The sequence below is a fragment of the Piliocolobus tephrosceles genome, chromosome 9 (genome assembly GCF_002776525.5).
Source record: "Piliocolobus tephrosceles isolate RC106 chromosome 9, ASM277652v3, whole genome shotgun sequence".
NCBI lineage: Eukaryota > Metazoa > Chordata > Mammalia > Primates > Cercopithecidae > Piliocolobus > Piliocolobus tephrosceles.
The window spans coordinates 124286627-124314203 of NC_045442.1; the positions used below are offsets into that span (position 1 = coordinate 124286627).

The 27577-nt window shown below is 45.7% G+C and overlaps 1 protein-coding gene across 1 annotated transcript in view; it reads left to right on the top strand.

Annotated features, from left to right (window-relative positions):
- Window positions 1-27577, top strand: part of SFMBT2 (Scm like with four mbt domains 2) — a 258911-nt gene that overhangs the window by 218282 nt on the left and 13052 nt on the right. Inside the window, exons 15-19 of the mRNA XM_023230544.2 lie at window positions 2261-2400; window positions 11220-11329; window positions 23211-23386; window positions 26674-26840; window positions 27175-27438. Of these exons, the coding sequence (XP_023086312.1) occupies window positions 2261-2400; window positions 11220-11329; window positions 23211-23386; window positions 26674-26840; window positions 27175-27438 (857 nt within the window). The remainder of the gene's footprint in view (window positions 1-2260; window positions 2401-11219; window positions 11330-23210; window positions 23387-26673; window positions 26841-27174; window positions 27439-27577) is intronic.

Consider the following 27577-nt stretch of genomic DNA (forward strand, 5'->3'; position numbering starts at 1 on the left):
AAAAATGTCCATGTAAATTCTGCTGTGGACTTCGTTATTTTGCCTGTTTTATATAATTCAAACTTGAGAATGGTTTTAAAAGAACCTTGCCAGCTACACTTTCATAGTCTATAATTGTAATTTTACTCCTTTTCTTTTATATCCAGAAGAATAACATTTCTGCCTCCTACCTCTGCTGGTTCTTAGTTGAAGTCTTTATGAGAACAAACCTTCCTAGACTGTTAAATTGCCATCCCAAATTAATAGCAGTGGTTGTACAGAAATTCCACTGTAAGCGTTGCTTAGCTTGGCGCTTGGGTAGAGTCAGGATGGGGGCGGTGACTCCCTTAGCCAGAAGTGAAACCTCGTTCTACATTTATAGACATTAAGAAACTTTAGGCCCAGCATGGTGGCTCATGCCTGTAATTCCAGCACTTTGGAAGGCTGAAGCAGACAGATTCCTTGAGCTCAGGAGGTCAAGAGCAGCCTGGCCAACGTGGTGAGACCTCATTTCTACTAAAAAATACAAAAATTAGCCAGGCATGGTGGCACGTGCCTGTAATCCCAGCTACTCAGGAGTCTGAGGCAGGAGAATCGCTTGAACCCAGGAGGTGGAGGTTGCAGTGAGCCGAGATTGCACCACTGCACTCCAGCCTGGGCAACAAAGTGAGACCCTATCTCAAAGCCAAAACAAAAAAAAGTTTCTTTTTTTTTGAGACAGAGTTTTGCTTTTTTCACCCAGGATGGATTTACAGGCACATACTACCATGCCCGGCTAATTTTTGTATTTTCAGTAGAAATGAGGTCTCACTGTGTTGGCCAGGCTGATCTGGCTCCTGACCTCAGGTGATCCACCCGCCTCAGCCTCCCAAAGTGCCGGGATTACAGGCGTGAGCCACCACCTGTAAGAAAGAAACTTTAGATTGAGGTCTTATCATTTAATTATTCTGCTTGCCCATGGCATTGGAGACAGCAAGATCAGCAGCTCTCCCTGTTCCCTTTCTGAGTTGAAAGAAGAATATGGGTAATGTACACTTAAGCTGCAGTGAGGTCTACTTCACCTTCATCAGACTGGCAGGATGGAGAAGTGCAACAGGAACCAGTGTTGGGGTGGGTGTGGGACTCTAGGAGCCCTTCCATGGTGCTAACAAGAGTGTCACTTGGGGTAGTCACTGTGAAGAACGGTGTGGCCATGTCTAGTAAAACTGAAGATACAGACACACAGAGGTGGCCTAGCCAGCCCACTCTTCTTACGCACCTGCAAGACTCTCTTGCCCACATGTAGAAGTTTTTCACAGTCATATTCATGAAAGCACTGTTGACAGTCCTGAGAAAGTAGAAACAACTAAATATCCATCAGTAAGAGACTAGACAGCTAAATGATACTATATTAATTCAACAGAGTCAAATAAGTAAAAAAATGAATGAACTTTCTAGATCCGCATTTACCAACTTGGATATATCTCAGAAACTTCTTGTGAAGCAAACCAACAAAATCTTGCAGGAAATCATTTATGGAATATGTTTAAAATATCATATATTGTCATGCTTCTGTCTGTGGTGAAGCTGACACACTTGTATGGCATGATGAACACCAGATTCAGGGTTGTGGTGACTTCCGGGGGTGCAGGTTAGGGGGGTCACTGGGGTGGGTGACACACAGGATTTCACTGTGTAGTCAGTGTTTTTGTCCTTGAACTATATAATGATTCTGGAGTGGTCATTGTCTTAGCTTTCGTGTCTTTTCATGTGTCTTGAATACTGCATCATAAACAGAAAAGTTTGTTTATATGGCAGAAAGTATGATCAGAATTTCTAAGGTATCATTAAGGATATCAAATGTTGCTTGTAGGCGCATGCATGCTTCTGTGTGTGGTGAAGTTGACAAACTTGTGTGGCATGATGAACACCAGATTCATACAATCTGGAAAACTTAACCAGAATTTCTAAGGTATCATTAAGGATATAAAATGTCCTGCTATTAGGACACAGCACCTCTTTCTCAAAAGAAGAAAATCATCTGGTTTTCTCTGCTCCTCTGTCACAATTTTCAACCAGAGTGCGGCTTCCTAATTACAGTTCTAACGACACTGGCCGTCACGGTTGTTGTGTTCATTTTGGGTTCCATTGCTTTTGTTATGCCTGACTCTCCATCAGCCAAGATCTCGGACAGCTCTGTTTGCTCCTTTTCCCTGACCATGTGGATGAAGCAAGGGTCTTGGGGCTCCCTAGGGTCTGGGGCTGTGGTCCTAAGCATGGGCTGTGTTGCTCTCCCCTGCAGGAACCGTCAATGGGAAATACTGCTGTCCTCAGCTCTTCATCAACCACAGGTGTTTCTCAGGCCCTTACCTGAACAAAGGAAGGATCGCAGAGCTACCTCAGTCAGTGGGACCTGGCAAATGCGTGCTGGTTCTTAAAGAGGTAAAGCCCGTGCACAATCACCTTGGCTTATTTTAACAGGATTTTTCAAAAAGCTGCGGGCCCGGTTTCTGAAGGAGGGAACAGACATCGGAAGCAATTCAGTTGGCATTTACCGAGACCTCCTTTCTCTCCGTCCTGGGGGCTGAAGCCAGAGATACACAAACAGAAGAATGATGCTCTGACCCATGAAAGACTCCCCGCCTAGAGGGAGGGACACACATCTGCCTCCCCTCGAATTAGGGGGAAACGTTGCACTAGGTTTGAATGAAGTGCTTTGGAAAGACAGAGGGAAGATTGTGTGTGGATTGAGGGCCTAGGACTGGAGTTGAGGTTTCCAAAGAGGTAAACCAGCCCTGAATGGCACAGAGGACTTCACGAGGCAGCAGAGGGTATTATCACTGAGAATGGTGCTTCTTGGCCAGGTCATGGTGCTGTGCCATCTTTTTGTTTCATCCATCTCTTTCCAGCACCTGGTACTTGCACACGGGAGGTACTGGTAAGTATTTCAATGGTCTCCAGGTACTTTGATGAGCTTTGTGTCATGGGTCACATCCAGGCCCGTCACTTGGAGGCTGTGGCTCCCCATTTGTCCTGCTGCCTTCGGGCAACGATCTGCAGAGAGAGGTGAATCCTGAGGGTGTTGATGAAGGCTTCTTCTCCGTTGCATTTTTCTAGCATAGCCTCAGACAGTGCTTGGAGACAGACTGGAAATTTGGAATAGTTTCCAAACTCTTCCTGGAACTCTCTCTGCTCTTTTCTTACACATATCAGTGCTTTCTCTGAAGAAAGAAGATACCAAATGGATATTCTCTATTGCCACTGTACCGTGATGAATGTTTCTTAAAATTCTGCAGGCACAGCAATCCATTGATCCATTGAACAAATGTTTGTTAGGTAACTTTGAGGAGCCAGGCACCATTGGAAGCACTGGATTAAAAAAGAAATAGGCTCTGCCTTTTGCCTGTTGGGGTTTCCTGCTCTTGTTAGGGAGATGATGTAATCTTCAGCTTGATGTACAGTTGGGGGTCCGAGAGAGAGGCAGAAACACAGTGCCCTGGGAGCAGAGTGGAGGACAGATATATGGCAGGTAACATTTCATCTGGCTTAGGCAGAGTGCATAGGATCCTGATTGCACAGTGTGGGCATGGCCACACAGGTGGGCATTCAAGGTGTGTTCCAGAAAGGAAAGTCAGGTATGGCTGGAGCTTAGGAACTTAGGCTAGAGATAAACAGTGGCATAAAAGGATGCATTAGATTTTGAGAAGAAAAACAGGAAGCTGGCCTGCCTTGACGCTTCAGTGTGAGGTTGGATGGAGCAAAGTGGATGGGGCCTGCTTGTGAAAGGCCTTCTCTGGTATTTTAAGTGATTTGGACTTGAATCACTGGATGGAGCACGAGAGCCTCTGTGTGGTTTTAAATATCATTTCACTTAATGAGAAGGAAACTGTTGAAGCAAAGTCAGAGGGCGTTTGCTCTTCCTGGTTATCAATGGGATTCATAGTTAAAGACCTTTATATTAGAAAAAACATCTGCTTGAGAGAGGAAGTAGGGGTTACAGTTTAGAAGAAACCTGTCAGAAATCGACGAGGCTATTGTTGTGGTCATTTATTCGGGAGCATGTAGAATGCTTAGCAGGTGATCCCTGCCCCACGTGAGCGTCCAGTTGAGTGGGAAAGATGAGTAGGTAAATAGAATGTAGCCACATGGTCTCAGGTTCCAGGGCAGGACCTGGCGTGCACGCTTTGAGATCACACTGGAGGCATCCGCAGTCTGTGGGGACCGTGGAACAGGTGGCCTGCCCCAGGTAGGGAGAGGAGCAGGAACAAGGCTGGGGCATCTAGAGTGCAGGGGATGAAAGAGGGAAGAGGAGAGGATGCTCACAGCACCTGAAATGTGCAGACTGCAAGGGATGGACCCAGAAAGGGCCCTTGTTCATGTTTAGAGCCTGTCGCAGGCTTGGCCATTGTACCAGGCCCTTCATACACATCTTCATTTAGCAGAGTGGAGCTGCCTTCCTTGTAACTAGCTCATTTCTGCATTTGGCATCATGTCTTGAAATCAAACAGTACACATCTCACTAAGCGTAAGTGGCGAGTAGATTCAATACATGAGAAATTTACAGCTAAAGAAAATGGTGATTGAGTTGGAAGGGCCACACCCTGGGAAGGGCTCCGCAGTATGGTTAAGCGGCAGGACCGCTAGTTAATGCTAAGCAAATAAATTGGCACAGATTGGAGATCCCTATGGATATTAAACTCAGTCCAAACAGAAATCAAGCCAGGATTACACATAAGAATTTCTGCCACCATAGGAAATAGGACCCTAGAGCAAGAATTGACTTTCTTCTGTCTGCCACAGCTGTCAGTCTGTGAATGGATTTCCACTAGGGCGATGTTGTCTGCCTGTATTTCTGCCTGGTTTTGTTGTGAGTGATAGGATGAGGACACAAAAACACAAAATTACAGAGAGCTGATGGCCTTTTTTGAAGCTGCCTGCAAGCCTGTTTCACATGACATGTTCTGTTGTTGAAATGAGACCTTCCCTTATCTGCCAGCTCTGTTAACAAACAAGATGACCTTGGCTTCAGCCTGTCTTGAGGGGCTGGCTGTTTTACTTTACTAAATGATTTTTTTTAAGTCAAAAGTAGTTACCCCTGGTCAATTCTCTGATAGGTGCCCACAGCCAAATTTCAAAGCAAGGCCAGAGCAGTTTTCTAATGACAGAACTAGTTTTTTGCTGATGTTTGAAAAATGCATGTGGCAGGAAGAAAGAAAAACAAACAAAAAAATATGTGAGTGCTTCAGTTCTGTGAGTGCAAGAAAAATGTAAGTTCCACCAAGCTAATATTTATGCTAATGCTCCTCTTTCAGTACCAGAACCTCTGCAGCTTCAAATTTCATTTTAGTTAAAGAGAACGAGGTAATGGAAGCAATGACAAAGTGCATTGCTTTTCCTGGCCATTGGTATTATTAGGAACTTGAACACTTTATGTGTAGGAGATGTACAGTGAGAGTGGTTTACGCTGACCTGTTCTGCCAGAAATAGACAATGTCTCAGGGGAAATAGACAATGTTTCGGGGGAAATAGACAATGTCTCAGGGGGTGGATGCAGACATGGTCTTTGGCAAGGTTCAGTGCAGGCTGCAAAGTCCAGTCCTGGGTTCTATCTGAGTGGACCGCTTTACAAGAGAGGACGAAGTTTCCGGTAAAAGTGGTCTTTAATGGATGGCTCTACTCACTTGATGGGTATTAGAGCCAAGTGGGGTTTGGAGCGGACCACAAGTGTGTCTGGCCTCAATTCAAGGGGGTGCAGTGAGGGGAGGTACGGGGACCTGGGAGAAGCTGGAACCAGAGTCACTCACCGGTCCATTCAGGTTCAGACGTATCCCATAAGCAAACTCAGAACGAAGCAGGCCTTGGCGTGGAAGGGCGGGCCCAGCCGACGACCGCCCCTCACATGCTAGGCCTTTTACAGGATGCCTGTGCCCAGCTGCACGGAGGGTGGGGTTGTTAGGCACAGGCAGTAGTGATGCTGTTTATCCTAAGTCACATGTCCATGCTCAGTAGGGTCATTGTCCATTGGGATCATCTTCTTCTATCTCAAATCCTTCTACCCCATGCCTCCCCCAGAGTACCAGGGTCCCCAAAAGAGAGAGAAACTATGGATCTGTGTCATATCAAGAGATTGGTTGCCTCCTATGGCCAAAAGAGCGTTGTCAGCTGTTGTGTTCCTTTGCGTTGCACGAGGTGTTCCGGAAATTTTTGCCTTGTAACGTACATACCATCTCATGAATCACCAGGCCTGTAGTCCTCACTTTATAGACAGTGTGTCAGGCTAGTGTCTGCATGTGAAAGAGAAAGTGAACGAGTGAGCCAGCCTGGGCACAACAGGCCAACAGGCAGTGGAACATCTAATGTATTCACTCATGCCCGTGGGTCCTGGGGTGACTGTTTCAGCTGCAGACACAGACACAGACACATGATGAAGGTGAGAGCAGACCAGCCAAGCGCTCCTGGTAGAAACGACTCTGAAAACACCCACCTGGGCAGGACGATGGAGCCGCTGCCTTCACAGGAACTCCAGACATCACGGGGGGTTGGCAGGACAGCGTCATTGGAGAAATTCCCAGGGTGGCTCTCGGAGACCTGGGGAGTCTCGTGGTTTTTCTTAGAATTTATTTGGCTTAAAATATCAGTATGTAAATGTCAGTGACAGTATGTAACTTCTGTTTTTCAGAAAAAAAGGGAAACATGCCTTTCACGTAGGGCATCTGTGGGTGTCCCTTTGTGGGTTTTCCGCATGAGTTTTGGGGTGCTGAGCAGGCAGGGGCTCTCCGATGGCGTTCGCTCGGCAGCACACCTGGCCTGTCCTGTGTGCTGCTTTTTGGCAGTCCAGGTTCAGGAGCTTCAGAGAGGAACGTTTATAGAAAGGAAATCGATGAGCCGTAACTTTCTGTAGAAAGGTAGAAATAGAACGCCTGATTTTCTGCTCTCTTTTTTCTTCTTTTGGTGCTTCAATGTTCAGAGAAAGCCTGGGAAGCCTGGCACCCAGGACCCTGTGCAATGAGGCGCTTCTCAGGCTTGTTTTTCTTGCTCCAGTGTAACTCTCCATCCCGTTCGCCAGGATGCTGGTGAGACCACGGCACTTAGCTGAGGTCCAAAGGCTAGGTGGGAAGGTGTAGACCAGCAGAATCAAAGAAGTAATGCTGCACCCCTGGACCGGAATGCAGTGTCCCCCGAACCCCCGGCCCTGAGTCAGAGATGCCCCACTGCAAATAGTGATGTGACTCCCAACCCCCAAAGGGCTTCAAGTGACTCCGGCTCCTGGTCACCTGCAGTTTTGGATCTTTCAAGTGGGACCTGGCAGTTTGGGATTTGGTCTCAGCTGTTATTTATGGTTTCGATTTCTGCCCTGTGGTTGATTGATTAAGTGATTTCCCTCTGTCTTTTTGTTTGGGGTGTCTGGCTCTCACATTTGGGCAGTCTGTCGTGTGCTGTTTGAATTTCCCCTTCGTTGTGGAGCCCTGAGCATTTGTCCTGGGCTATCACTCTCAACAACTTGTACCTAAAAACTAAAAAGCTTTCTGGTGGGAACCCTGAAAGTCAGCTGCCCCAAGCAGCCCTCACTGTTCATAAACTTGACGGTAGGAGAAGAGCTTTCATTCTTGGAAGCAGCCATACGTTTCTCGATAGCACCCAGGGGAGGCAGTGTTAAGGGAGTAGGAATGATGGTCTCATATCGAGGACTTTTCCAAGTGATACTGGACAGAGGGAATGTCTTACCCAGCTGACCTCGGTGAAGTCGCTCCTCGGAATCAAAGACAGATGCAGACAGGCCTCTGGAAGATACTCTGCTGTGTTTTTGTTGCTGCTGTTTTAAATTTATGCTGAACATTAGTTAACCCACTAAGAATAGTGTACCAAGCTTGTGGGCGGGTGTAAACTAACACACTCACATAGTCTGTGGTGCTGAGGGAAGGCTGGCAAAGGAAAAGTGCACATTGTTTTTGCTTGTCAGGCTTTTATTATTTTCCCATAGAGAAGACAAGAAAAATTTGATGAACTTTCTTAGCATAGCATAGGATAAGATTTTGCAGCAATGAAAAGCAATAGCAAATGATAACTCCTGAGGCTCCATTCATGTAGATTATATGGTATCAAATACTTGGAGTGAATTTATTGTTAATTTTTAGATGAACAGATTAATTTTATCTAATTTCAGAGCCCATATTGAAATTATTGAATTAATTCAAAAAATGTCTATAGAGCACCTACTCTTGCCAGTTATAGTTCTATCTACCGTGGATACAGCAGCAAACAGAACGAAGTCCCTGATTTCCTGCTGCTTATGTCTTAGTGGGGGTGGATGGTGAACAAATAAGCCAATTACAGAATAATCCTATACTAATAATGAGACAAGTTTTCCATGAGAGGCCGGAGAATGAAGGGAGGAAGGTGCTGTGTACAGAGGATACTCAGCAGAGACCTTTCTGATATGGACTTTGGAGTAAAGACCCGGATGGGGAAGGATGGTCTGGAAGGGTTTCCCAGGAAGAACAATCCTAAGAGAAGAACAGAGCAGAGGAAAGGCCTGCTCTGACTTGTGGTTTAAAGGATTGCCCTGGCCGTTGTTGGGAGGTGAGGTTCTCAGAGGGTGAAGTGGAAGGTGGGGAAGCCCCTGCCAGCAGGGTGAGAATAGAACCAGAGCTGCCCAGTCTTTCCGCCATGTGCCCTCACCAGGCATCTGAATAAGACAGTTTCACGGACATTGTGGACACAGAGAAGCCCCCATTGGATTGGGTTCCAGAGAGGACTGAAGAAGAGAAAAAGGCGCTGTTGAGTGTAGACTCTTCTTAAGGATTTTACTGTAAAAGAGCTGAGAAATGAGGTGGGGGATGTGTTCGTTCGTTTTCACATTGCTGATAAAGACATACCCGAGACTGGGCAATTTATAAAGGAAAAGAAGTTTAATAGACTCACAGTTCCACGTGACCGGGGAGGCCTCACAATCATGGTGGAAGGCAAAAGACACGTCTTACATGGCAGCAGACGAGAGAATGGGAGCCAAGCAAAAGGGGAACTCCTTATAAGACCATCAGACCTCATGAGACTTACTCACTACCACGAGAACATTATGAGGGAAACTGCCCTACAATTCAGTTACCTCCCACCGGGTCTCTCCCACAACACATGGGAATTCAAGATGAGATCTGGGTGGGGTCACAGCCAAACCATATCAGTGGAGGAAGATGAGACACCTAAGGTCCTGTTAGTTCCGGGGGTTGAGGGGGGGCAGTCTCCCTGCTACCCTCTCTGATCAAGAACACAATGAACTGAACTCCAGTGTTTTGCAAAGCACAGTAATTCAGGCTTAACTGTGGCTAGTCATAGTAGCTGTCCACTTCGTTATTTTCATTAGGTAACTATAATACATGACATTGTCATGTGCACAGAAATTATTCAGCTCACAATTCCAAAGTTTTATAGAGAGCTTGTTGAATTTGGAGATGGATGATGTGGCATCGAGAAAAGCCAAGGGAAAAACATTCAATATCAGATGCTTTTTATAATTTAATTGCTGCCTGCTCCCAGGCTGAATTGAACTCCAGAAGGCATTTTCTTTTCACAGTCACCAAATGCATCTCGATATGCAGCAAATAACATGTAGCTCTGGGGTTTTCTCAGGAAACCCAGTGAAAAGAATCTGTTGAAATTTTATTGTCTGTTGATAAACACTGTGTGCGTTATTGCAGTCAGTTCTAATTAGATTTATTTTTAAACTGAGTTTCTGTAAATTGTACTGACAGTAAACAGTAAAATCAGATGATTATTCTAATACAGAAAACACAAACGCAACAAAACTGCTGGTACCGCCTTGTCATGGCTTTTTAGCACCTTGGCAAGCCACATTCTCTTGGTGGGTAGTTTTGAGACTCTTGGAACATAGCAAAATGTTACCCAGGCAGAGAAAAGTCAGTCGCCGGGCTGACTGTTTAGTGTAAAGTATTTTAAGAGCGAATCCCTAGTTACAACTTGAGAACGCTTTGTTGTTTTTGGAAATAAATCAGGGTGCAAACCAAGCTCGTTACGTTCCAGAACATGACAGACCCATGAAAATTGCGACATGCATATTCCATCCACATTCTCCCATCTCCCATCTCCCATCTCCTTCCATTTATTTTGTAATAGTCTCCATTAAAAGATAGTGAGCATTTAGGCACTAGTGCCAGTCTCGCATCTCACTTGGGTATATCTCAATGATAGTTTGCTCTGAAATCCGAAATGTGAGCTCCATGCCTGGCGTGCTCCTTCCAACTTCTGCACCGGGACAGCCTGCAGGAGGCATGGGCACTGCGTGCTCTCCCCATCTTGTTCCTGCTACTGTCACCCAGTGGAGCTTCACAGAGGGTCATTTCATGAAGCTCCACACCTAGGCCTCTGCTTTGCACTCTCACATTCTGTAAGGTCTTTATGCCAATAACAGCAGCCCAGGAATGTGCCAGAACTCGTCAATGTTAATCATTAATGGTGATTTGCTTTTTGAAAGGTGAGCACCTTAGGGGTCTGAGGTCCTTGTCCTTTTCATTAGAGAAACTCACTGAGGTTCACAGGAACATACCTCCCCAGGGTCAGCAGTTGGGACTCTCAGAAATGCCTGCTCTTCCTGAGCCCCGTGGTAGACACATGCTTGTTTTCTTGGACTTTGGAGTGAAGGGTAGATGGAGGAAATACGATATTGGATGGCGCTGGATGTTCCAGACGCTCTTTGAAAATATTCACATTTCAGAGGGTTGCCCTAGTATTAAATGTCCATGAATTAAGCCTGCAAGAGGAGAGTTTCACACAATTTGTTACCCTCCTTGCAAGCATCTGAAGCCTCTCCAGAAGTGTTGGCATGAGTAGATTGTCTCCATTTCATTGGTTCCTTATGAAATCTTTCAAAATAGAATGAAATTCTCAGTCGCCTATCCAACTGAAGAGTAATCCTGTTGAAGTACAATAAATTGCTCTTTGGTGAAAATGGTTCAACTTTTCTGCAACTAGAAGAGTTCATGGGAGTCTGCCACCTCCTCTAGAGAGTGGTTCACACTTTTCTAGCCAGAGAGATTGGATTTTACCACGCTTTTCATCCCGGGATGGTGAAACAACTCAGTGTTAGCCTGGCACATGTTCTATCAGACTTAATCATAGTTCTTCACTTAATGTGGGTGTAATGGCGAGCTGTTCCTAAGTGTCAGTGGTGTGGTTTTCAAAGCATTCTTGTGTTAGTAGGAATGAATGCAATTGCAGCTCAGTCTACCTATTTTTTCCCCCAAAAGGTTCTTAGCATGATAATCAACGCGGCCTACAAGCCTGGAAGGGTATTAAGAGAATTACAGCTGGTAGAAGATCCCCACTGGAATTTCCAGGAGGAGACATTGAAGGCCAAGTAAGTGTTTTCAATTCTGGAGAGCAAGGGTTTTTGTAATACTTCACCTGCTGCTTTGAAACTTGCCACTTCTCTTTGTGACACAGCCCTGAGAAATGGAACAAACTGAAGGACGTTCCTTCTGTAGTTCTATGGACGACATGTAAATTTATTGGCATTTTTGCCATACAGCGTTGCCTTAAGCCTTAGGATTCCTAAAGTGAAGTAGAGATTTCCTTAACTAATATTTTATTATATTAAACATTCGGCGTAAAAACTTGGTATGTTTCAGGACCAACAGGTTATTCGAGCAAAAGGGGGAAATTTGTAGAGAGCGTATCCCTCATCATTATTATACTATGTTCATAAACAGCTCTTCATTTTTGATATTATAAAGACTATGCTAAATGCAAATACTCTCTTTTCTGGCAGTTGACAGTTCTAACAGATTAAAGGAACCCGTGCATGTTTGGTCTGGGTTAAGTAAATGGCAGCGAAATCTGGGTTGACATGGAGTCAAGCGACTTTCTTTTATTTGGAAATAGGCCAATTGGAAAGGTGACATTTTTGCTTTCTTTAAGTTTCTTGACCTCTGAGATTGAGAGCAGGAACCGTATCAACGTACTTGAACTTGGTTGTTTAGGTACATAGAAAAAGATCCGTTTCTAAGATAATTTTATGTTGAATAATTGTTCAGAGTGCTTGAGAGGACTTTCAATGTTCATCTCTGGGTTTGAAATAGAATAGGTTTTACTAGTTGACTTCTTAATGATCATTGAGATGTAACATTTGAGCAATGATTTTTTTTTTAAAGAGGAAACCAGTTTTCAGTGGCTAGAGGATATCTAAGCCTCCTTTAGAGAAGGCACCTGCCCTATGCATATTGAAAATTGAGAGATATTAAATAATTTGTACGATCAGTACTATTTTCCTCTATAGTTAATTCATGCTAGTACTGTGAATAAAGATGTTTAGAGATTGTTTTGTGCCACACTCAACATTCATTGCCAGCAATCCACTTAGCATTCCTGGTGTCATTTTTGAACAACTCTGGGGTTTTAGATTCAGTAAACGTCACTTATGGTCTAATCATAATCTGCCAAATCACCAAAGTGTAAGAGAATATATGTAGATAAGAAGAGGGTTTATTTGCAGGAAATGGCAGGCCGATTAAAGATGCTGCTACATTTCATCATTTCCTTCTTTCTCAAGAAATATCTAAGTGAGCTTCACCTATAACTCAGAGAAAAACATGTCTTTCTAATATTTCATATTTTTCTCCTTATTTAAAGAGATCTTTAGCAGTAGTGGCACATTTTCTTACAAGTTCGTAGAAGTTGTGGGGGCAGAAAACATGAGCAAGTGTTTATAATGGAGAAATCCTTCTTATTTTAAAACTTTGCTGCAAAATTCAATACAGCCCATGTACACCTAATGGACATAGATATAATAAAAGAACAAAAATCTTAGCTCCCATTAAAACCTCCTCTGCTTCTAAATAAGCCAGAAGCTCGTTCCCGCTCCACGGTGAGAGGGAGTTCATTTTGCACGTGTTTGCACTCGTTTTCATGTTACCACGTCGATCAGAGCTTTTTATTAAATCCAGCCCGATACAATCAAAACAGACATGGTGAAACCCGGCTCTGCGAAATTGTAAAGGCAGCATATTACCTGTTATATCAAATATGACAGAAAGTTCCATAGCAAACTCTTACACAGCAGCTTCTAATGAGAAAACGTTGGTCTGAGCTGGGTTGCAACTGTGCTAGATCATAGCAGCGTCTCAAAGCAGCTGCTAAGGATGACAGCTTTACAGTCAGCGGGAGCTCTCCTGCTCTGGTCCTGTATGTTGAGTCACCTCTTCCCTTCTGATGTGAAACGACAACTTTTTAGATCTCGACAACTTTGCTGTTTTCTTTGGTGCACATGGGAGGAGAGAGAGCTGGCATCTTCCATTTAGCTGAAAGGCAGACATGTTTTCTGTCATGAATCAATTAACGTACAAGAGTAGAGACCTGCATTCAAGACATTTGGTCCAGGCCAGGCGTGGTGGCTCATACCTGTAATCCCTGCACTTTGGGAAGCTGAGGCAGCACACCGCTTGAGCCCAGGAGTTCAAGACCAGCCTGGACAACATAGTAAGACCCTGTCTCTACAACAAATAATATATATATATGTGTGTGTGTGTGTGTGTATATATGTGTATATATATGCCCTATATACATATGGCGTTCAGTCCTGTTGGTTGGTTATGGGAGCTGTTGTACACAGTTCTAAAGACTGTTTTCAGGAAGAGCAGATGTGAGATTATCCGTAGGGCAGTGTGCTTGTGCTCATTTGGCATCTAGGATTTCTGGTTGTTTTTTCCACCTCCTAAGAGTAAAGACCCATTTACTTGAAAGGATGAAGGTATCTTTATAAAGGTTTTGACTTGTAAATATAATGAAAACTTACACTATTACCTACAATTGGGTGATTTTTCTTCTATTCATCCAACAACCAGACCTTCTGTAGAAATTATTGCAATATTTGAACTTGTGAGGAGTCTATCATTATTATCCTCAACATGTATGGAAAAGCAAAGCTTTGCTAGCTTTTGTGCCAAGGAAAAAAAATGGCTTCTCATGTAGTTCATTTCTGTTCTGGAAGGGAAAATTTCCTTCTTGCCAATGAATTTAAATATGCTCAATTCACCTACATTATTTTCAATTACAGGAGAAGGAATTTAGGCTGTATCTTAGGGGGATAAGGAAAAAGCCTTCTACCTGTCTGCATCTAGAGACATTGAAATATGTTTTTCAACATGTGATAGAATCTCTTGAGGGACAATGAAAAGTCTGTCTTAACTATTCTTTGAATGGCGTTTGTGATCATCTTTATAAAAGTCAGGCAAAAGCTTCATAATTTTTCCAGCCCTCTGTTATAGTTACGAGGGGAAATACCCTGGTAGGATTTCATGTGAGTTCGAGCTCACTGTCACTTATCAGAGGCGAGGGGATAAAGTCAAATCTTCGCTGTTAGGTGCATTGTGCTCAGCTCTGTGGAAATGTTGTGGTTTCATTTTTTTCCTAAGCAGCGGTTAATTTGGTGTGTGTTTTTACTTATTTGACTTTAATTTTTGTCCTTTTACGCAAGCCTGTGTCTTATCAACTGTCACAGGTAACATCTGGCTATAAAGTGATTGATGTAAAAAATGGATTCCCAAACTGAGAGACTTGACGGAAAAAGGTTTTGTTTGTTCATTCGTTAATTTTGGTTACCTGGCCCAAGCGTATGTAGTTTGCTGTCCTGAAAACGTACGAGGTGAACTTTATGGTTCATAATGCGATGGTTCGCCCGTTAAGCAAACCGATGAACCAGTTTATTCAAAGGGAAGACAGTGTTTCTGTGTGTGTGTGTGTGTGTGTGTGTGTGTACCTGCATTCATCAGATCGCGGCGTGGCATGTCTGATTCGAACAGGCCAGCTTAGGACATTCTGAAGGAGCAGTGGTCCCCCTGGGATAAACATACACACTGCTGGTATTGCAGAGTTCTCGTTATTTAAAGACAAGAAGGAAGAAAGAAATTTCTGAGGAGTTTGGTGTCCTAAGACTGCAAACCAGTGACCCATTCTCCCGACCCTGGCATCCAGTGACCAAGAATGAGACCAGTGAAGTGAAAGCTTTGATCTGAAGGAAGTGAGAACCGTACCTCACTATTGCTGACGAGAACAGAGGCTTCCCATAGCCTGCAAAGCCTCCCTATTTCTGCAGGGTTCTCAGAGTCACCGTTTCCTTTCTCTTTTAATTCTTCCTTCAGCATTCGAGGGTGTGAGTTCAGCTTGAAGAACCAGAACCTCGTCCCCTGCTCCCACACCCCATCACTGCCCGACAAGATTTTGTTGAAAGTTCTCACAAGGGTGATTTTGAGGGCAAATGATGGAACTTAGACCATAGTGACATTCCGCTTGGGCTCTGCTGGTGGTTATAAACATGGTTACACCGGTGTTGGCTTCTTCACTCTGTTTTTGTTTTTGACTGAAAATCCGTTTTGATTTTTCTCAACGTTCAACTTTCAACTACCATATTAGTCCATTTTCATGCCACTGGGTAATTTATAAGGAAAAAAAGGTTAAATGGACTCACAGTTCCACATGGCTGGGGAGGCCTCATAATCACGGCGGAAGGTGAAAGGCACATCTCACGTGATGGCAGACAAGAGAAGAGAATGAGAATCAAGCAAAAAGGGCTTCCCCTTATAAAACCACCAGATCTCGTGAGACTTATTCACTGCCACGGGAAAAGTGTGGGGGAAACTGCCCCATACTGCCTCCCACCGGGTCCCTCCCACAACACGTGAGAATTATGGGAGCTACAATTCAAGATGAGATTTGGGTGGGGACACAGCCAAACCATATCAGCTACTGAAGGAGAGGAGATGATTTTTTTGGCATTCTTACCATTCCATCTTCCTCTGTCTTTCTCCACCCCTGCCATGTGCACTTGGACGTGGAAAGAAATCCCTTCTTTGGCTAAAGGGAAGGAAGTGGAAGGCCACACACACTTTATATTGATATTGGTGAGGAAAAGCTTTGCCTCCACTCTCTTAGGTTCTGGGAGCCTGAGAATTAAACTGACCAAAGACAGGTGAGTGAGAGGAGAAACAGCCCGCTTATGTGTGTAACGCTTGTACCAAGGGAGTGCTCAGTGGTGGATAACTCAGAGGAGGGGTCTGTCATTTGGGGATTCTATATCCAGCTCAGTACGGGAAAGGACGGAAGAACAAGTAGATTGCTTTGGGAAAGACAAATTGGATTTGAGGAAAACAAATGGGAAATGAGAAAGTTTGTGCTAATGTTTGTTTATGCAGGTGTGAGTGGTCTTTCTTCTTCATGGCCAGGCCGGGAAACGTCCCCAGAAGAGGGGATTTATGGCAGCTTTACTCTTTAAACTCTCTCCTGGGAGGAGAAGCTGTCCCCAAAGAGGGAATTTACGGCAGTCTCCATTTCTCTAACGTTTCTGCTTTAGAGCAGATAATGGGGGCTCCGAGAAGGCTTCTTGCTGTATCTGTCGAATCTCAAATATCTTGAGCTTAAAATGATCTTCTCGGGACTCTGGGGTTCTCAGTGTCCTGCGTTGACAACCAGCAAGAGCCTCTCCCGTGTTTCCCACTGTTGATCTGTGACTTCCTTTATTGTCTCAAAGTGTGCTTCCGAGAGCCCCAGCCCCTCCTGATGTGCTCAGCTTGTAAAGACGAGATCGCGTTCTTCCCTCCAGGTTTCTCTGCAACCTGAGTGATGCACAGGTGCTAGGACGGCAAGGTCTATCTGAGGACTAAGATGAAAGCTCTCCTTCCCGGACCTCTCCTTTACAACTTTCTCCTCCCTCACCGTTTTTTTCTTTGCTATTCCTTAGTTCCAACTCGATGATCTTTTGCTCATTGCTTTTATTTTCCTTCTTTCTGAGATTATTTATATTGCCAGGGAGTTTTCTTTTGTGTGCGAGCTCAGCTGTCTCGTAATATTTTCCTCTTACTTTTTCTTCTTGGGACTTGAAATACATGCTTCAAAAACTTCGTGTTTGTGAGAGCCTTGCCGGGCCGCGTGTTAAATAACATCCGTGTCTTGCCCTCTGCTCTCATGGTGTCAGCAGAAAGTTAAAAGCATTCTCTCATGCTTTTCGGTTGTTCTTTTCACACATCCTCCCTACAAAGTTTTGTCGCTGGTATGCTGTTTGTAAGGCTCTCATGGAAGGTAAAAGTACAAAATACACTCTTCTTTTCACTTTTGCTAAAATAAAGAATAGAATGAGGCTGGGCACAGTAGCCTGTGCCTGTAATCTCAACCCTTTGGGAGGCCAAGGCAGGAGGATCACCTGAGGTCAGGAGTTCGAGACCATCTTGGCCAACACGATGAAACACCATCTCTACTAAAAATACAAAAATTAGCCAGGCATGGTGGTGGGTGTCTGTCGTCCCAGCTACTTTAGAGGCTGGGGCAGGAGAATCACTTGAACCTGGGAGACAGAGATTGCAGTGGGCCAAGAATGTGCCATTGCACTCCAGCCTGGGTGAGAGCCTGTCTCAAAAAAAAAAAAAAAAACGGGAGAGAAAGAATAGGTCATCCCCGTACCTAGCCATCCCCAGCTCTGTCATGTGGAGCTCAAACTGTCTGCTGTGCCTGGGAAGATCGTGTAAGGATCAAGTGATGAAATGCTGTAAGATCCTTGAGAAAATGTCAGTGGCTTCATTCCATAAATGCACAATTACTGTTAATTCCCAGCCAGTTGGTAAACTCTTAGAACCATCTTTTGCCTCTCCTTATTTATAGGCCTGTATCTTCGTGTGTTCAGCATGCCTTTGAAAGAGTTGTTCCAACAATTACCCTAATTTGCAGGGCAACTCCAAAACAAGCCTGTTTATTGGTTCACGTTGGAGTTGGAATTCACAATCAATTTATCTTTCATATATTGATAGCAACTGGATGTGTTCATGTTACTCAACCAGTAGTGCTCAGAAATACTCACGTGGTGGAAAGTCTGTTGTAGAGTCAGCTTAGTATAGTTTGAGTCTTTATATGACTAGATGCCTTTATGTTATTTCTAAGCATTTTTGAAACAATCTCAAACTTACAGAAATATTAGAAGTACAGAATAAAGGTACTATTCTTTCTCCTGATTGTTTTGGGATAAGTTGAAAGCCTAAGCCTCATCACCCCCAAACACATGTTGAATATCCTTTATTCAAAATGCTTGAGACCAGAAGTGTTTTGGATTTCATCTTTTTTCAGCTTTTGGAATACCTGCAGTATACTTATATTATGTTGACACTCAGAAGTTTCAGAATTTGGAGAATTTTGAATTGAAGATTTTCAGATTAGGGATGTACCTGTATTTTTTTTTTTTCTTTCTTCTGATAGGTGTCTTGCTCTGTTGCCAGATTGGAGTGCAATGATGCAATTTCGTCTCACTGCAACCTCCGCCTCCTAGGTTCAAGTGATTCTCCTCCCTCAGTCTCCTGACTAGCTGGGACTACAGGCGTGTGCCACCACGCCCAGCTAATTTTTGTATTTTTAGTAGAGATGGGGTTTCACTATGTTGGCCAGGATGGTCTCGATCTCGTGACCTCTTGATCCGCCCATAAGTAGGCTTTTCTAGGGAGAAAAGCTTGGGCCTGTTGTGTTCACCCTTTTCTTCGCGTTCATGGTGGAACGTAGGTTCCAGTTCCAGTCCAGCACGCCAGGGTTCATACTAGACTTTTCCTTCCCTATACTTGCAACTCCGGCTCTGACAGTGGAAACCTGGCCTGTGCTCCCCACCTTTGGCGTATTTGTTCATTTCATCAAACCTCAGCATCACTCCAGTATCCTCATGCATCTTACCGCTGTCCCCACATGCAACGATCTCCTCCCTGCATCCCTCCCCAACTTCCATGCCTTTCCCTGGTGGGTTTCTCCAAGATGGGTTTCATCGAGGAGGGCCCTTGGGACCAATGCCTTTGGAAGAGAGGGGAAGGCAGTGGGATTGTGTAGACAGAGATCATCCCACAGTGAGGCCAGGCAGGCACCTGCAGCACCTCTGGGGTTAAAGGCTCTTCATGGCTGTCTGGAGTTGGGCTCCAGTGACCTTTTTACCTCCTCCACGGTCAGTCCCTGGTTGGGGCCCTCCTGGGTAGGGCAGGGCCAAGGCAGCTTTTTGCAAAACCCTAAAGGGGGCTGGGCACAGTGGCTCAAAACTGTAATCCCAGCACTTTGAGAGACTGAGGCAGGAAGATCACTTGAGGTCAGGAGTTCAAGACCAGCCTCGCCAACATGGCAAAACCACATCTCTACTAAAAAATTAAAAAAAGAAAAAAAATAATGACCACTATAGGCATGATGGCAGGTGCCTGTAGTCCCAGCTACTCAGGAGGCTGAGGCAGGAGAATCGCTCAAACCTGGGAGGCAGAGGTTGAGTGAGCTGAACTGTTGCACCACTGCGCTCCAGCCTGGACAACAAAGCGAGACCCTGTCTCAAAACAAACAAACAAACAAACAAACAAACAAACAAAAAACATGAAAGGGCCACAACCGAAGGCTCCCTCCCAGCAGCTGGGGCAGCAAGCTCCCCAGTGAAGGGGTCCGGGCAGCACGTCATCCGCCACCTCCCCAGACTGTGCCCCATCCTTACTCAGTCCCCTCTACCCCCCACTGCCATGGCTTCTAAACAATTGTTCAAGAAGGGCAGGGAAGAGAAAAGGAGCCCGCTGTTTTTAAACGATGCTATAATTTAAATCTTCATGCCTTCACATGGGCTTTTCCCTATTGTGAAAGGTTTTACTGAAACACTTGCTTCCACGATATCGTCCCAAACTAGGAAGAAAAAATGAAGTCACCCTGGTTCTGTTTCCCCCAGATAACCGCTCCCTTCATCCATCCCTCCAGTGTGGCACCGCGTGTGTGTGCCTTGTCACCTGGAGGTTTGATGAGCATCTCGTCTTTGAGCCTCGTTCTGCAGTTTGACATCTGACCTGGCTTGCACATTTCTTCCTGCATTCTTATGTCTCATTATTTTATTTTTTTAGGGACTTTAAGAATCTTGATAGTGAGCTCCTTCCAACAAAGCTGTAGGACCACCAAACTCATAGTGGATAAAACTGCAAGGGAAAGCATTTTTATTCTACATATCCCATTTTCACTCTCCATTTCCCACGAGGAACATACCGTGTTCCCAGTTGTGCTGTTTTTTTAATTTTAATTTTAATTTTTTGAAAATGCAACAAAAGCAATAAGCAAGAACCGCCCCAACGTGGGTCCTGGAGTCCCTCTTCAAAGGCACGGAGAGGGGAGTCTCTACACATAGGGTCAGTGGAGGGCCTAGAAAAACCAACAGCCGTTCGGGGCTGTAGGATTTCAAGCATGATCTTATCTACAGAAGATTACTTTTCAGTTCTCACTACATGGAAAGTCAAGCTGGACCCGTTAGAGAAATTGAAGAAAAAGAAACACCCAGGGTCTGGGATATGAAAGACCCTGAATAAATACGAAGTACATTTAGTAGAATATGCAGATACAAAGTACAAGTTGGAATTTAATTCTTAATTTTTTTTTTGCCGTTGATACTTTAAAAAAAAGATTTATTAGTGGAAAAGTATTTTTCCAGTCTTTAGAAAGACGTTCCTAAAAAGCTGAAATTTGACATTTCAGTAGCTTGGTGATATGTGAACGGAATAAAAACCTATGATCTGTTGCCAACTGAGAAACTGACCATTACTTTGTACCCATGATAGTTTTAAAAATGTGCCGAAAGGTGATTGAAACCTACCTTCAAGTGCTTGTGTTTTCAGCCAGGCATTATTTATATCGTATTCCCATAAATATTTGGATGAGGGCTGTAGTGCCTAATTTTAAAACAAGAACCCATCCAATCTGCTTTTTGTAGCTCTGGTTGCCAGTTTTATGTTGGTGAATTCGTTACCTGTGGTTTTTCTTGGGGCAGGAGAAAGTCTTTTTCTTAAAAGTGATGAACAACAAGTGACAATATCCAGGTTCCAGAAGCGTGTCTCACTCTAAATTCTTTGTTGTGTGGGTGGGTGTGGGAGGGATGCGAGGAGCTTAATTTTTATTCTTGACTATTAGGAAAGCAGTATTGCGCTTGATATTTATATATGGTGGCAAGCAAGTGCCATCTCTTTCAGCAACGTTTGTTGAAGTTTTTGGATTCCCATATATAAAATCAGTTCCTTGTGGATAACTGTAAAAGGCGTTCGCATTTTCAGATCTCTCGTTTTCCTAGTGCGTTGAAAAGGTTTTTGGGAAAACTTCCATACCCCCTTAGTCTCGATTAGTCTTTCCACTAAGCAGAGAAAAGTGCTTAAGGGGACCTCAGAGAATCCTTAGAAAATGTGAACCGAGAAGGAAAGATATAAGCAGGCAGCATCCGTGGTCAGGAGAAGCTGCTGTGTGGGTGGTGGGGAGGTGCAGATAGGCAGTCCGGGGGTCCCCGTTCTTGTTGCTCCCCACTGGAGGAATGAGCCTTGTCTCAGTCAGCCCAGGCTGTGCAGCAAAGAGCCACAGGCCCCATGGCTTTTACAGTGATGTTTATTGTCTCAGTGCTCTGGAGGGCTAAAGTCCAAGATGACGGTGCCAGGGTTGGTTTCTCCTTAAGCTTCTTTTTAGCTTGTGGATGGCCACTTTCTCCCTCTGCCCTCACGTGGTCTAGTCTCTGTGCATGTACACCCCTGGTGACTCTTCTTCTCCTTCTCCTTCTTCTTCTTTTTTCTTTTTTCTAAGAGACAGGACCCTACTGTGTCGCCCAGGCTGGAGTACAGTGGTACAATCATAGCTTATTGCAGCCTTGATCTCCTGTGCTCAAGGAATCCTCCTGCCTCAGCCTTCTCAGCCTCCCCAGTAGTGCCCCACCATGCCCAGGTAGTTTTAAAATTTTTTGTAGAGGTGGGGGTCTCATTACGCTGCCCAGTCTGGTCTTAAACCCCTGGGCTCCAGCAGTCCTGCATCGGCCTCCCAAAGTGCTGATATTACAAGGGTGAACCTCCACACCCAGCCTTTTCATCTTCTTATAAGGCCACCACTCCTATTGGATTAGGACCCCACCCTTATAACCTCATTTGATTTAATCACCTCATTGAAAGCCCCATCTTCAATTACAGTCCTATCGGGGGTTATAGCTTCAACATATGAATTTGGGAGGGACATTGTTCAATCCATAATAAGAATGAAGGTCTCCTTCGTGAGGCCCCTCAGTTAGATTTACCACTTTTAGGGGGGAGATTTAACTGGAGAAATCCCTCTTATTTTGCCTAATACACAAATAGACATAGCTTTCCAAAGACCTCAGTCTAATAAGAAATAGAGATGAGTATGAAGGACTTTTGATTCCGGCGCGCATTCTTGGTGCAGTATGATTTCATCCACTATCTATCACTCAATCAAGATTTCAGTCTGTGGGGAATTGCAGTGAAGATGTGCTTGTTCAGAAAGGATTCGATTTACTGCTTTGGAGAAAGCAACCAAAGCCATGGAGGGGGTTGCTGAGGGGACTGGAGAGCAGGTGGAAGCAAGTTTTAGTTCCTGGAGCAATCTTTCACCATCCCAACCTAGGGGAGAGGAGTGGCCAGTTACCCTCATGGGCAGAGTATGGCAAGCGGCATTACCATTTCATGTTGCTCCCTTTACACTTGAGAATACAGCAGCCTTTTCCTTTAACTGTCACTCATTCACCGGAGAGCCGTCACAGTTCTGTTTATACTGAAGCCACTTGCTGCCAGTGTCTGCAAGACTGGGGGTCTTCACTCGGTTTCCAGGTCCCAATCATACAGTCACTCTGCATTTTTAATCTTTTTTTCTTTTTTTCCTTTTTTGTGTTTCTCTCCATTTAAATGTGACCTCGCTTACCTATCACCATTCTGCACAGATGCCATTTATGAATAATGGAAATCGTCCCCATTTCAACAATATACACAATCTTGACAAAGATATCCTTTCAGTGTTCTGAATTTGCATGGTTTTCAAGGCAGAATCATGATCCCATATGCACTCACATTTTTCAAAAAGGAAATAAGATAACAACAGGAAAATACCTGTTAGATTTCACTAACCTCATTTCGAGAGCCATGCCCGTTAGGTATGTACCCTGCACCACTCATCTTTGATATGAAGTTGTATATAGCAAAATGAGGGTGTGCTAAATGGGGGGGTCTTTATGGAAGTGGATTCTAGTTTAGCACTGTTGTGACACATTTGTAGCACACTAGTGAGCATTTCTTATAAATATCTCTCTGAGAAATAACAGAAACAACATGGAAAACTGTGCAACATATGCTTTGTCATTAGAAAATGAAGTTGCTACCTTTGAAATACGTGGTACAGAATAGGTCTGAATCATAATCTGGTCTTACCATCGCTATTTCCCCCACCTTGTTTTCTAGATACAGAGGCAAAACGTACAGGGCTGTGGTCAAAATCGTACGGACATCTGACCAAGTTGCAAATTTCTGCCGCCGAGTCTGTGCGAAGCTAGAGTGCTGTCCAAATTTGTTTAGTCCTGTGCTGGTATCTGAAAACTGCCCAGAGAACTGCTCCATTCACACCAAAACCAAATACAGTAAGTACAAATAATGAAAAAAAGAAATGCATGGGCCCAGAGGCCTAAACTGTGCTGTAAGGTATTTGGTTTTTGTTTCATTTGCTTTTTTCTTTTTGAGCCTTTTAACTAGTCTTCCATAGGAATTGCTATGGAAGGATTTTTAAAGATTTGCTGTAGCAGATACATGTGTTTTTAGCCTGACATACGGAGGGGATGGGATGATTTAAAACAGGATGAATTTTCATTGGTAGGCCTTGGAAAAGAAGAGAAGAAACTGTGTGTACTGTCATGAGTTTCAGTGGATTGATTGATTCTACAGCTCAATGGATGCCAGGAGAGCACAATAAAATTGACCACAGTAACAGTAACCCAGATGACTCTTTCAGTCCTTGCTCTGGGATAGTGTGATGTTGCTTTCATTGCTCTTCCTGATATGGGGGCCACATCCGCATCATAATCGGCTTCTCATGTTTAGACGCCTTCCTCAACACCCCCATCCAGGAGAGCCGTGGAGGACTCAGAAGCCACCATCACTTTCTTTTCTGCCAGTTGGCTTTGCCTCTCTCCCAGGACACAGGATGCAGGACTCAGAGCTGTCCCCACTTTGCTACCTCCAGCTCTTGCCTCTTCCATCCCCAGTCCCATTCGAGGATCTCTGGCTGTGGGCATCCACTTCCCCTGAGCCCTGCCCTTCTTCCCTTCTGATGACCTTCTCCATCCGTGGTAGCCACTCCCAGACACCTCCACCTCCTGTGCCTGAGCCCTGATCTCTCCCTCTGACCCACAGTTCTGAGTTTCCTGCATCTCCCCTCAGTTCTCTCTAATGCAAGCGGGAGTGACCTGGAAGTTGACTCTGCCAGCCACGTTCCAGCCAACTGGGATGTGACAAGGGCCTGGCCATGTGGCCAGTGCTCTGTGAGCCGCAGTCACTTGTGATGTTGGTCAACATGGGTTCTGGAACCAGGAATCTGAATGTACTTGAAACGCTATTCAGAGTGTGACTTTCCTTGTATTTTATTACCTCTCAGTGTGTTTCTACACACACACACACACACACAGTCTCCTTGCCACTCTGCCTTCTGCTGGAGGTCAGCTGTGCCCTCACTGATCACACAGAGACCCCGTCATTCTGTGCACAGGGGCTCTCCGGTAGGGCCTGCAGGTGTGTCGGCCCAGCACATCACCTGGTTCCGGAAGAGCTTGTTTCTCCACCACAGCACCTTTTTCCAGGGGAGGGATTCACTGGGAAACAGCAGCTCCTGAGTAAGAAAGGCCTGACCGAGGGCTCGGCTTGGCCATGCGTGGTGAATGCTTACCTGCCAGGTGGGCTTCTGTGTTTTTCCAGGACACTGGGAACGGCAGGGAAGGAGCAGGGTCCCACACCTCCCATTCAGCACGGCCAAAATGAACTCAGAGATGTCTCTGGATCTCATTTGATAAAACTCCTAACTCCCAAGATCCTTTGGGTTAATTTATAATGGTTGTTACCACAGGCTGAACTGAGGCTCCAGTGGGAGGAGGCCAGAACGATATTTTGGTGGAGTTGAGCACTGGAAAAGCAGGGGTCATCCAGTCTCATTCTAAGGCTCCAAACACATACTGACCTTTGGCTGCATTTCCTAAAACCAATTCTCATCCCCAGCCTCTGGCTTCTAAGAAGCCAGCCTGCCCTAGCCCTGTCATGCATGCTTGGGGTTTGGGTGGGGACAGGGGCTTGCTCATTTGCCCCTGTACCTGGAGATGGCCACAAAGCAGTGCTCGCCCACAGCCGTTCATTCCTTCTCACTGAGGAACACGGTCCCTGTAGAACTGGACACGGGACCTTGTTCCAAGCTCTCTTGCCATCTGCTGCTTTTGAGCGGTTGATGAGAATAGGCCAGGGCTCCCGGAGCAGGTGTGCCTCCTGGGAGTTACAGAGCTGCTGCTGTGAGGCTTCCCGACAGTTTTTCCAAATGCCGTGCTGTGATCAAATGCAGTGGAGGGAGTGAGACATAGAGGGCCTTAGGCCTGAAGGAAACCTATGCTTGTTAGTCCTGATGGTCTCATTTTGTAAGTAAGGAAATTGGGATGCAGAAAGGATAGGTGACTTACCTGGAGGACGAAGCCCGCGGCCCAGCACTGTGAGAATGCACTGAAATCATGCTCCCTGCAGAGGGGCCCCTGCAAACCAGGGGTTGTGCATTTGCCATTTTCCTTTGGCCCACCCCATTTGTGGATAAAGGTTCCTTGGCTGCATTCAGTTATTTTGTGGCTCATGGGCGTCCCATAGTGGGACGGTTGAACCTTCGGTTAGTGAGTAGGTGTCTGGGTCGTGATTGAATGCTGGATCCTTAGTGGTGGTTTTCATTAGTTGATGATACATTTTGTTAATAAAAAACATTAATCACTACTAAAGTTCAATAAATAATTTTTGAATTAAGATATACACCTGTGTCTCTGCTGTAGAATTCAGAAGTAACGTGAGTCCCACCAAATGAGAAGGGAATAAAGTACACAACGATGTAATAGAGAAGGAACTCTGAAAAGAGGAAAGGTGCTTGGTGAATTTGGCCCGTGTGCTCAGGATCACGACTTGTCTTGGTCAGACCAAGAGCTGGGGGAGTCCCTCATGCCAGGACCACGCCAGCAGATGTTCACCCGGTGCTGACTGACCAGTTGCTCAAGATTCAGACTTGGGAGCAGGTGTCAGAGCACTCCAGTGGATGTCATTGCCACCACTGTATGCGATGTCTGGGGTCTAGACAGGGATAAACTCCTGTGGGAACTGTGGACATCTTTGTCTCTTTCACCTTCTGCAGAAGTCAGCTCTGGCTACTACAACAACATACCACAGACCCGGGGCTTTCACTGCACACACTTACCTCCTACATTCCAGGAGGCTGGAAGTCCAAGATCAGGGTGTCAGCAGCTTTGGTTTCTGATGAGATCCTTCCTGGGCCTGCAGGCAGCCACCTGCTCCCCGTGTCCTCATGGGGCCTCTCCTCTGGGTCTTGGGTCCTTGGTGTCTCTCCCAGACACCAGGTCCCACTCTTAGGACCTCATTAATGTCAGTGACATTCAAATACACTCACTTTGGGGGTTCAGGCTTCAACGTTGGGGAGGGGCTAAGTTCAGCCCGAACACCTTCCAGGCCTGAAGCTTTAGAGCAGTGCTCCTTCTGTGGGTCTGTTTTCTCAGAATGACTTTGTAAGGCACAAATGAGTTATCAGATGAAAGAATCGTCTCCTTCCTTCCCCTCTCCTCTCCCTCTGTTCATGTCTGTGTGTGTGTATGCCTTCAAAGGTTTCTCATCTTCCTTCCTGCAGCCTATTACTATGGAAAGAGAAAGAAGATCTCCAAGCCCCCCATCGGGGAAAGCAACCCCGACAGCGGACACCCCAAACCCGCCAGGCGGAGGAAGCGACGGAAATCCATTTTTGTGCAGAAGAAACGGAGGTCTTCTGCTGTGGACTTCACCGCGGGCTCGGGGGAGGTATGTTCTGCCCGGGGCGCCTGCCAGCCTGTGGCTCTGTCATCTGGCCCCGGCTGGCGAGTATGGCTGCTTCACAGCAGAGGTGGCCCTGGAGATTGCGGCAGGATGGTCAGAAACACCGAAGAACCCCCTCCTCCTTACCTGCTGAAAACAAATGTAGCGTGTCCGGCTGCTTTGGCTGGGAAGGGGCCTCGTAGGGCCCGCGGGTGGGACCATCGGCTCCATTTCAGAGACTGCCAGGGACAGGGCTTGCTAAGTGTTCTGCACTGGGCCCAGGCCACTGCTCCCGGCCCCCCTGCCACCAGCCCCTTAAATGCCTTTTCCTTCGGCCCAGGAAAGTGAAGAGGAGGACGCCGAAGCCATGGACGATGACACCGCCAGTGAGGAGACAGGCTCCGAGCTCCGGGATGACCAGACGGACACCTCGTCGGCGGAGGTGCCCTCGGCCCGGCCCCGGAGGGCCGTCACCCTGCGGAGCGGCTCAGAACCCGCACGCCGGCCGCCTGCAGAGAGGACACGAAGGGGCCGCAGGGCTCCAGCCGTCTCCTCAGCAGAGGAAGGGGAGAAGTGCCCACCGGCCAAGCCCGAGGGGACAGAGGTGATTCCTGGGCGTGGGGGCAGAGGGCGTCTCACTGCACACCTGTTACACCGCAGGGCCACGATGTGGGGAAACCCGTTTTAAATACCTCCAACAGCAGCAGCTGTTCTAGCTCCTTCCCAAGTCGGGAGCAAAGGCT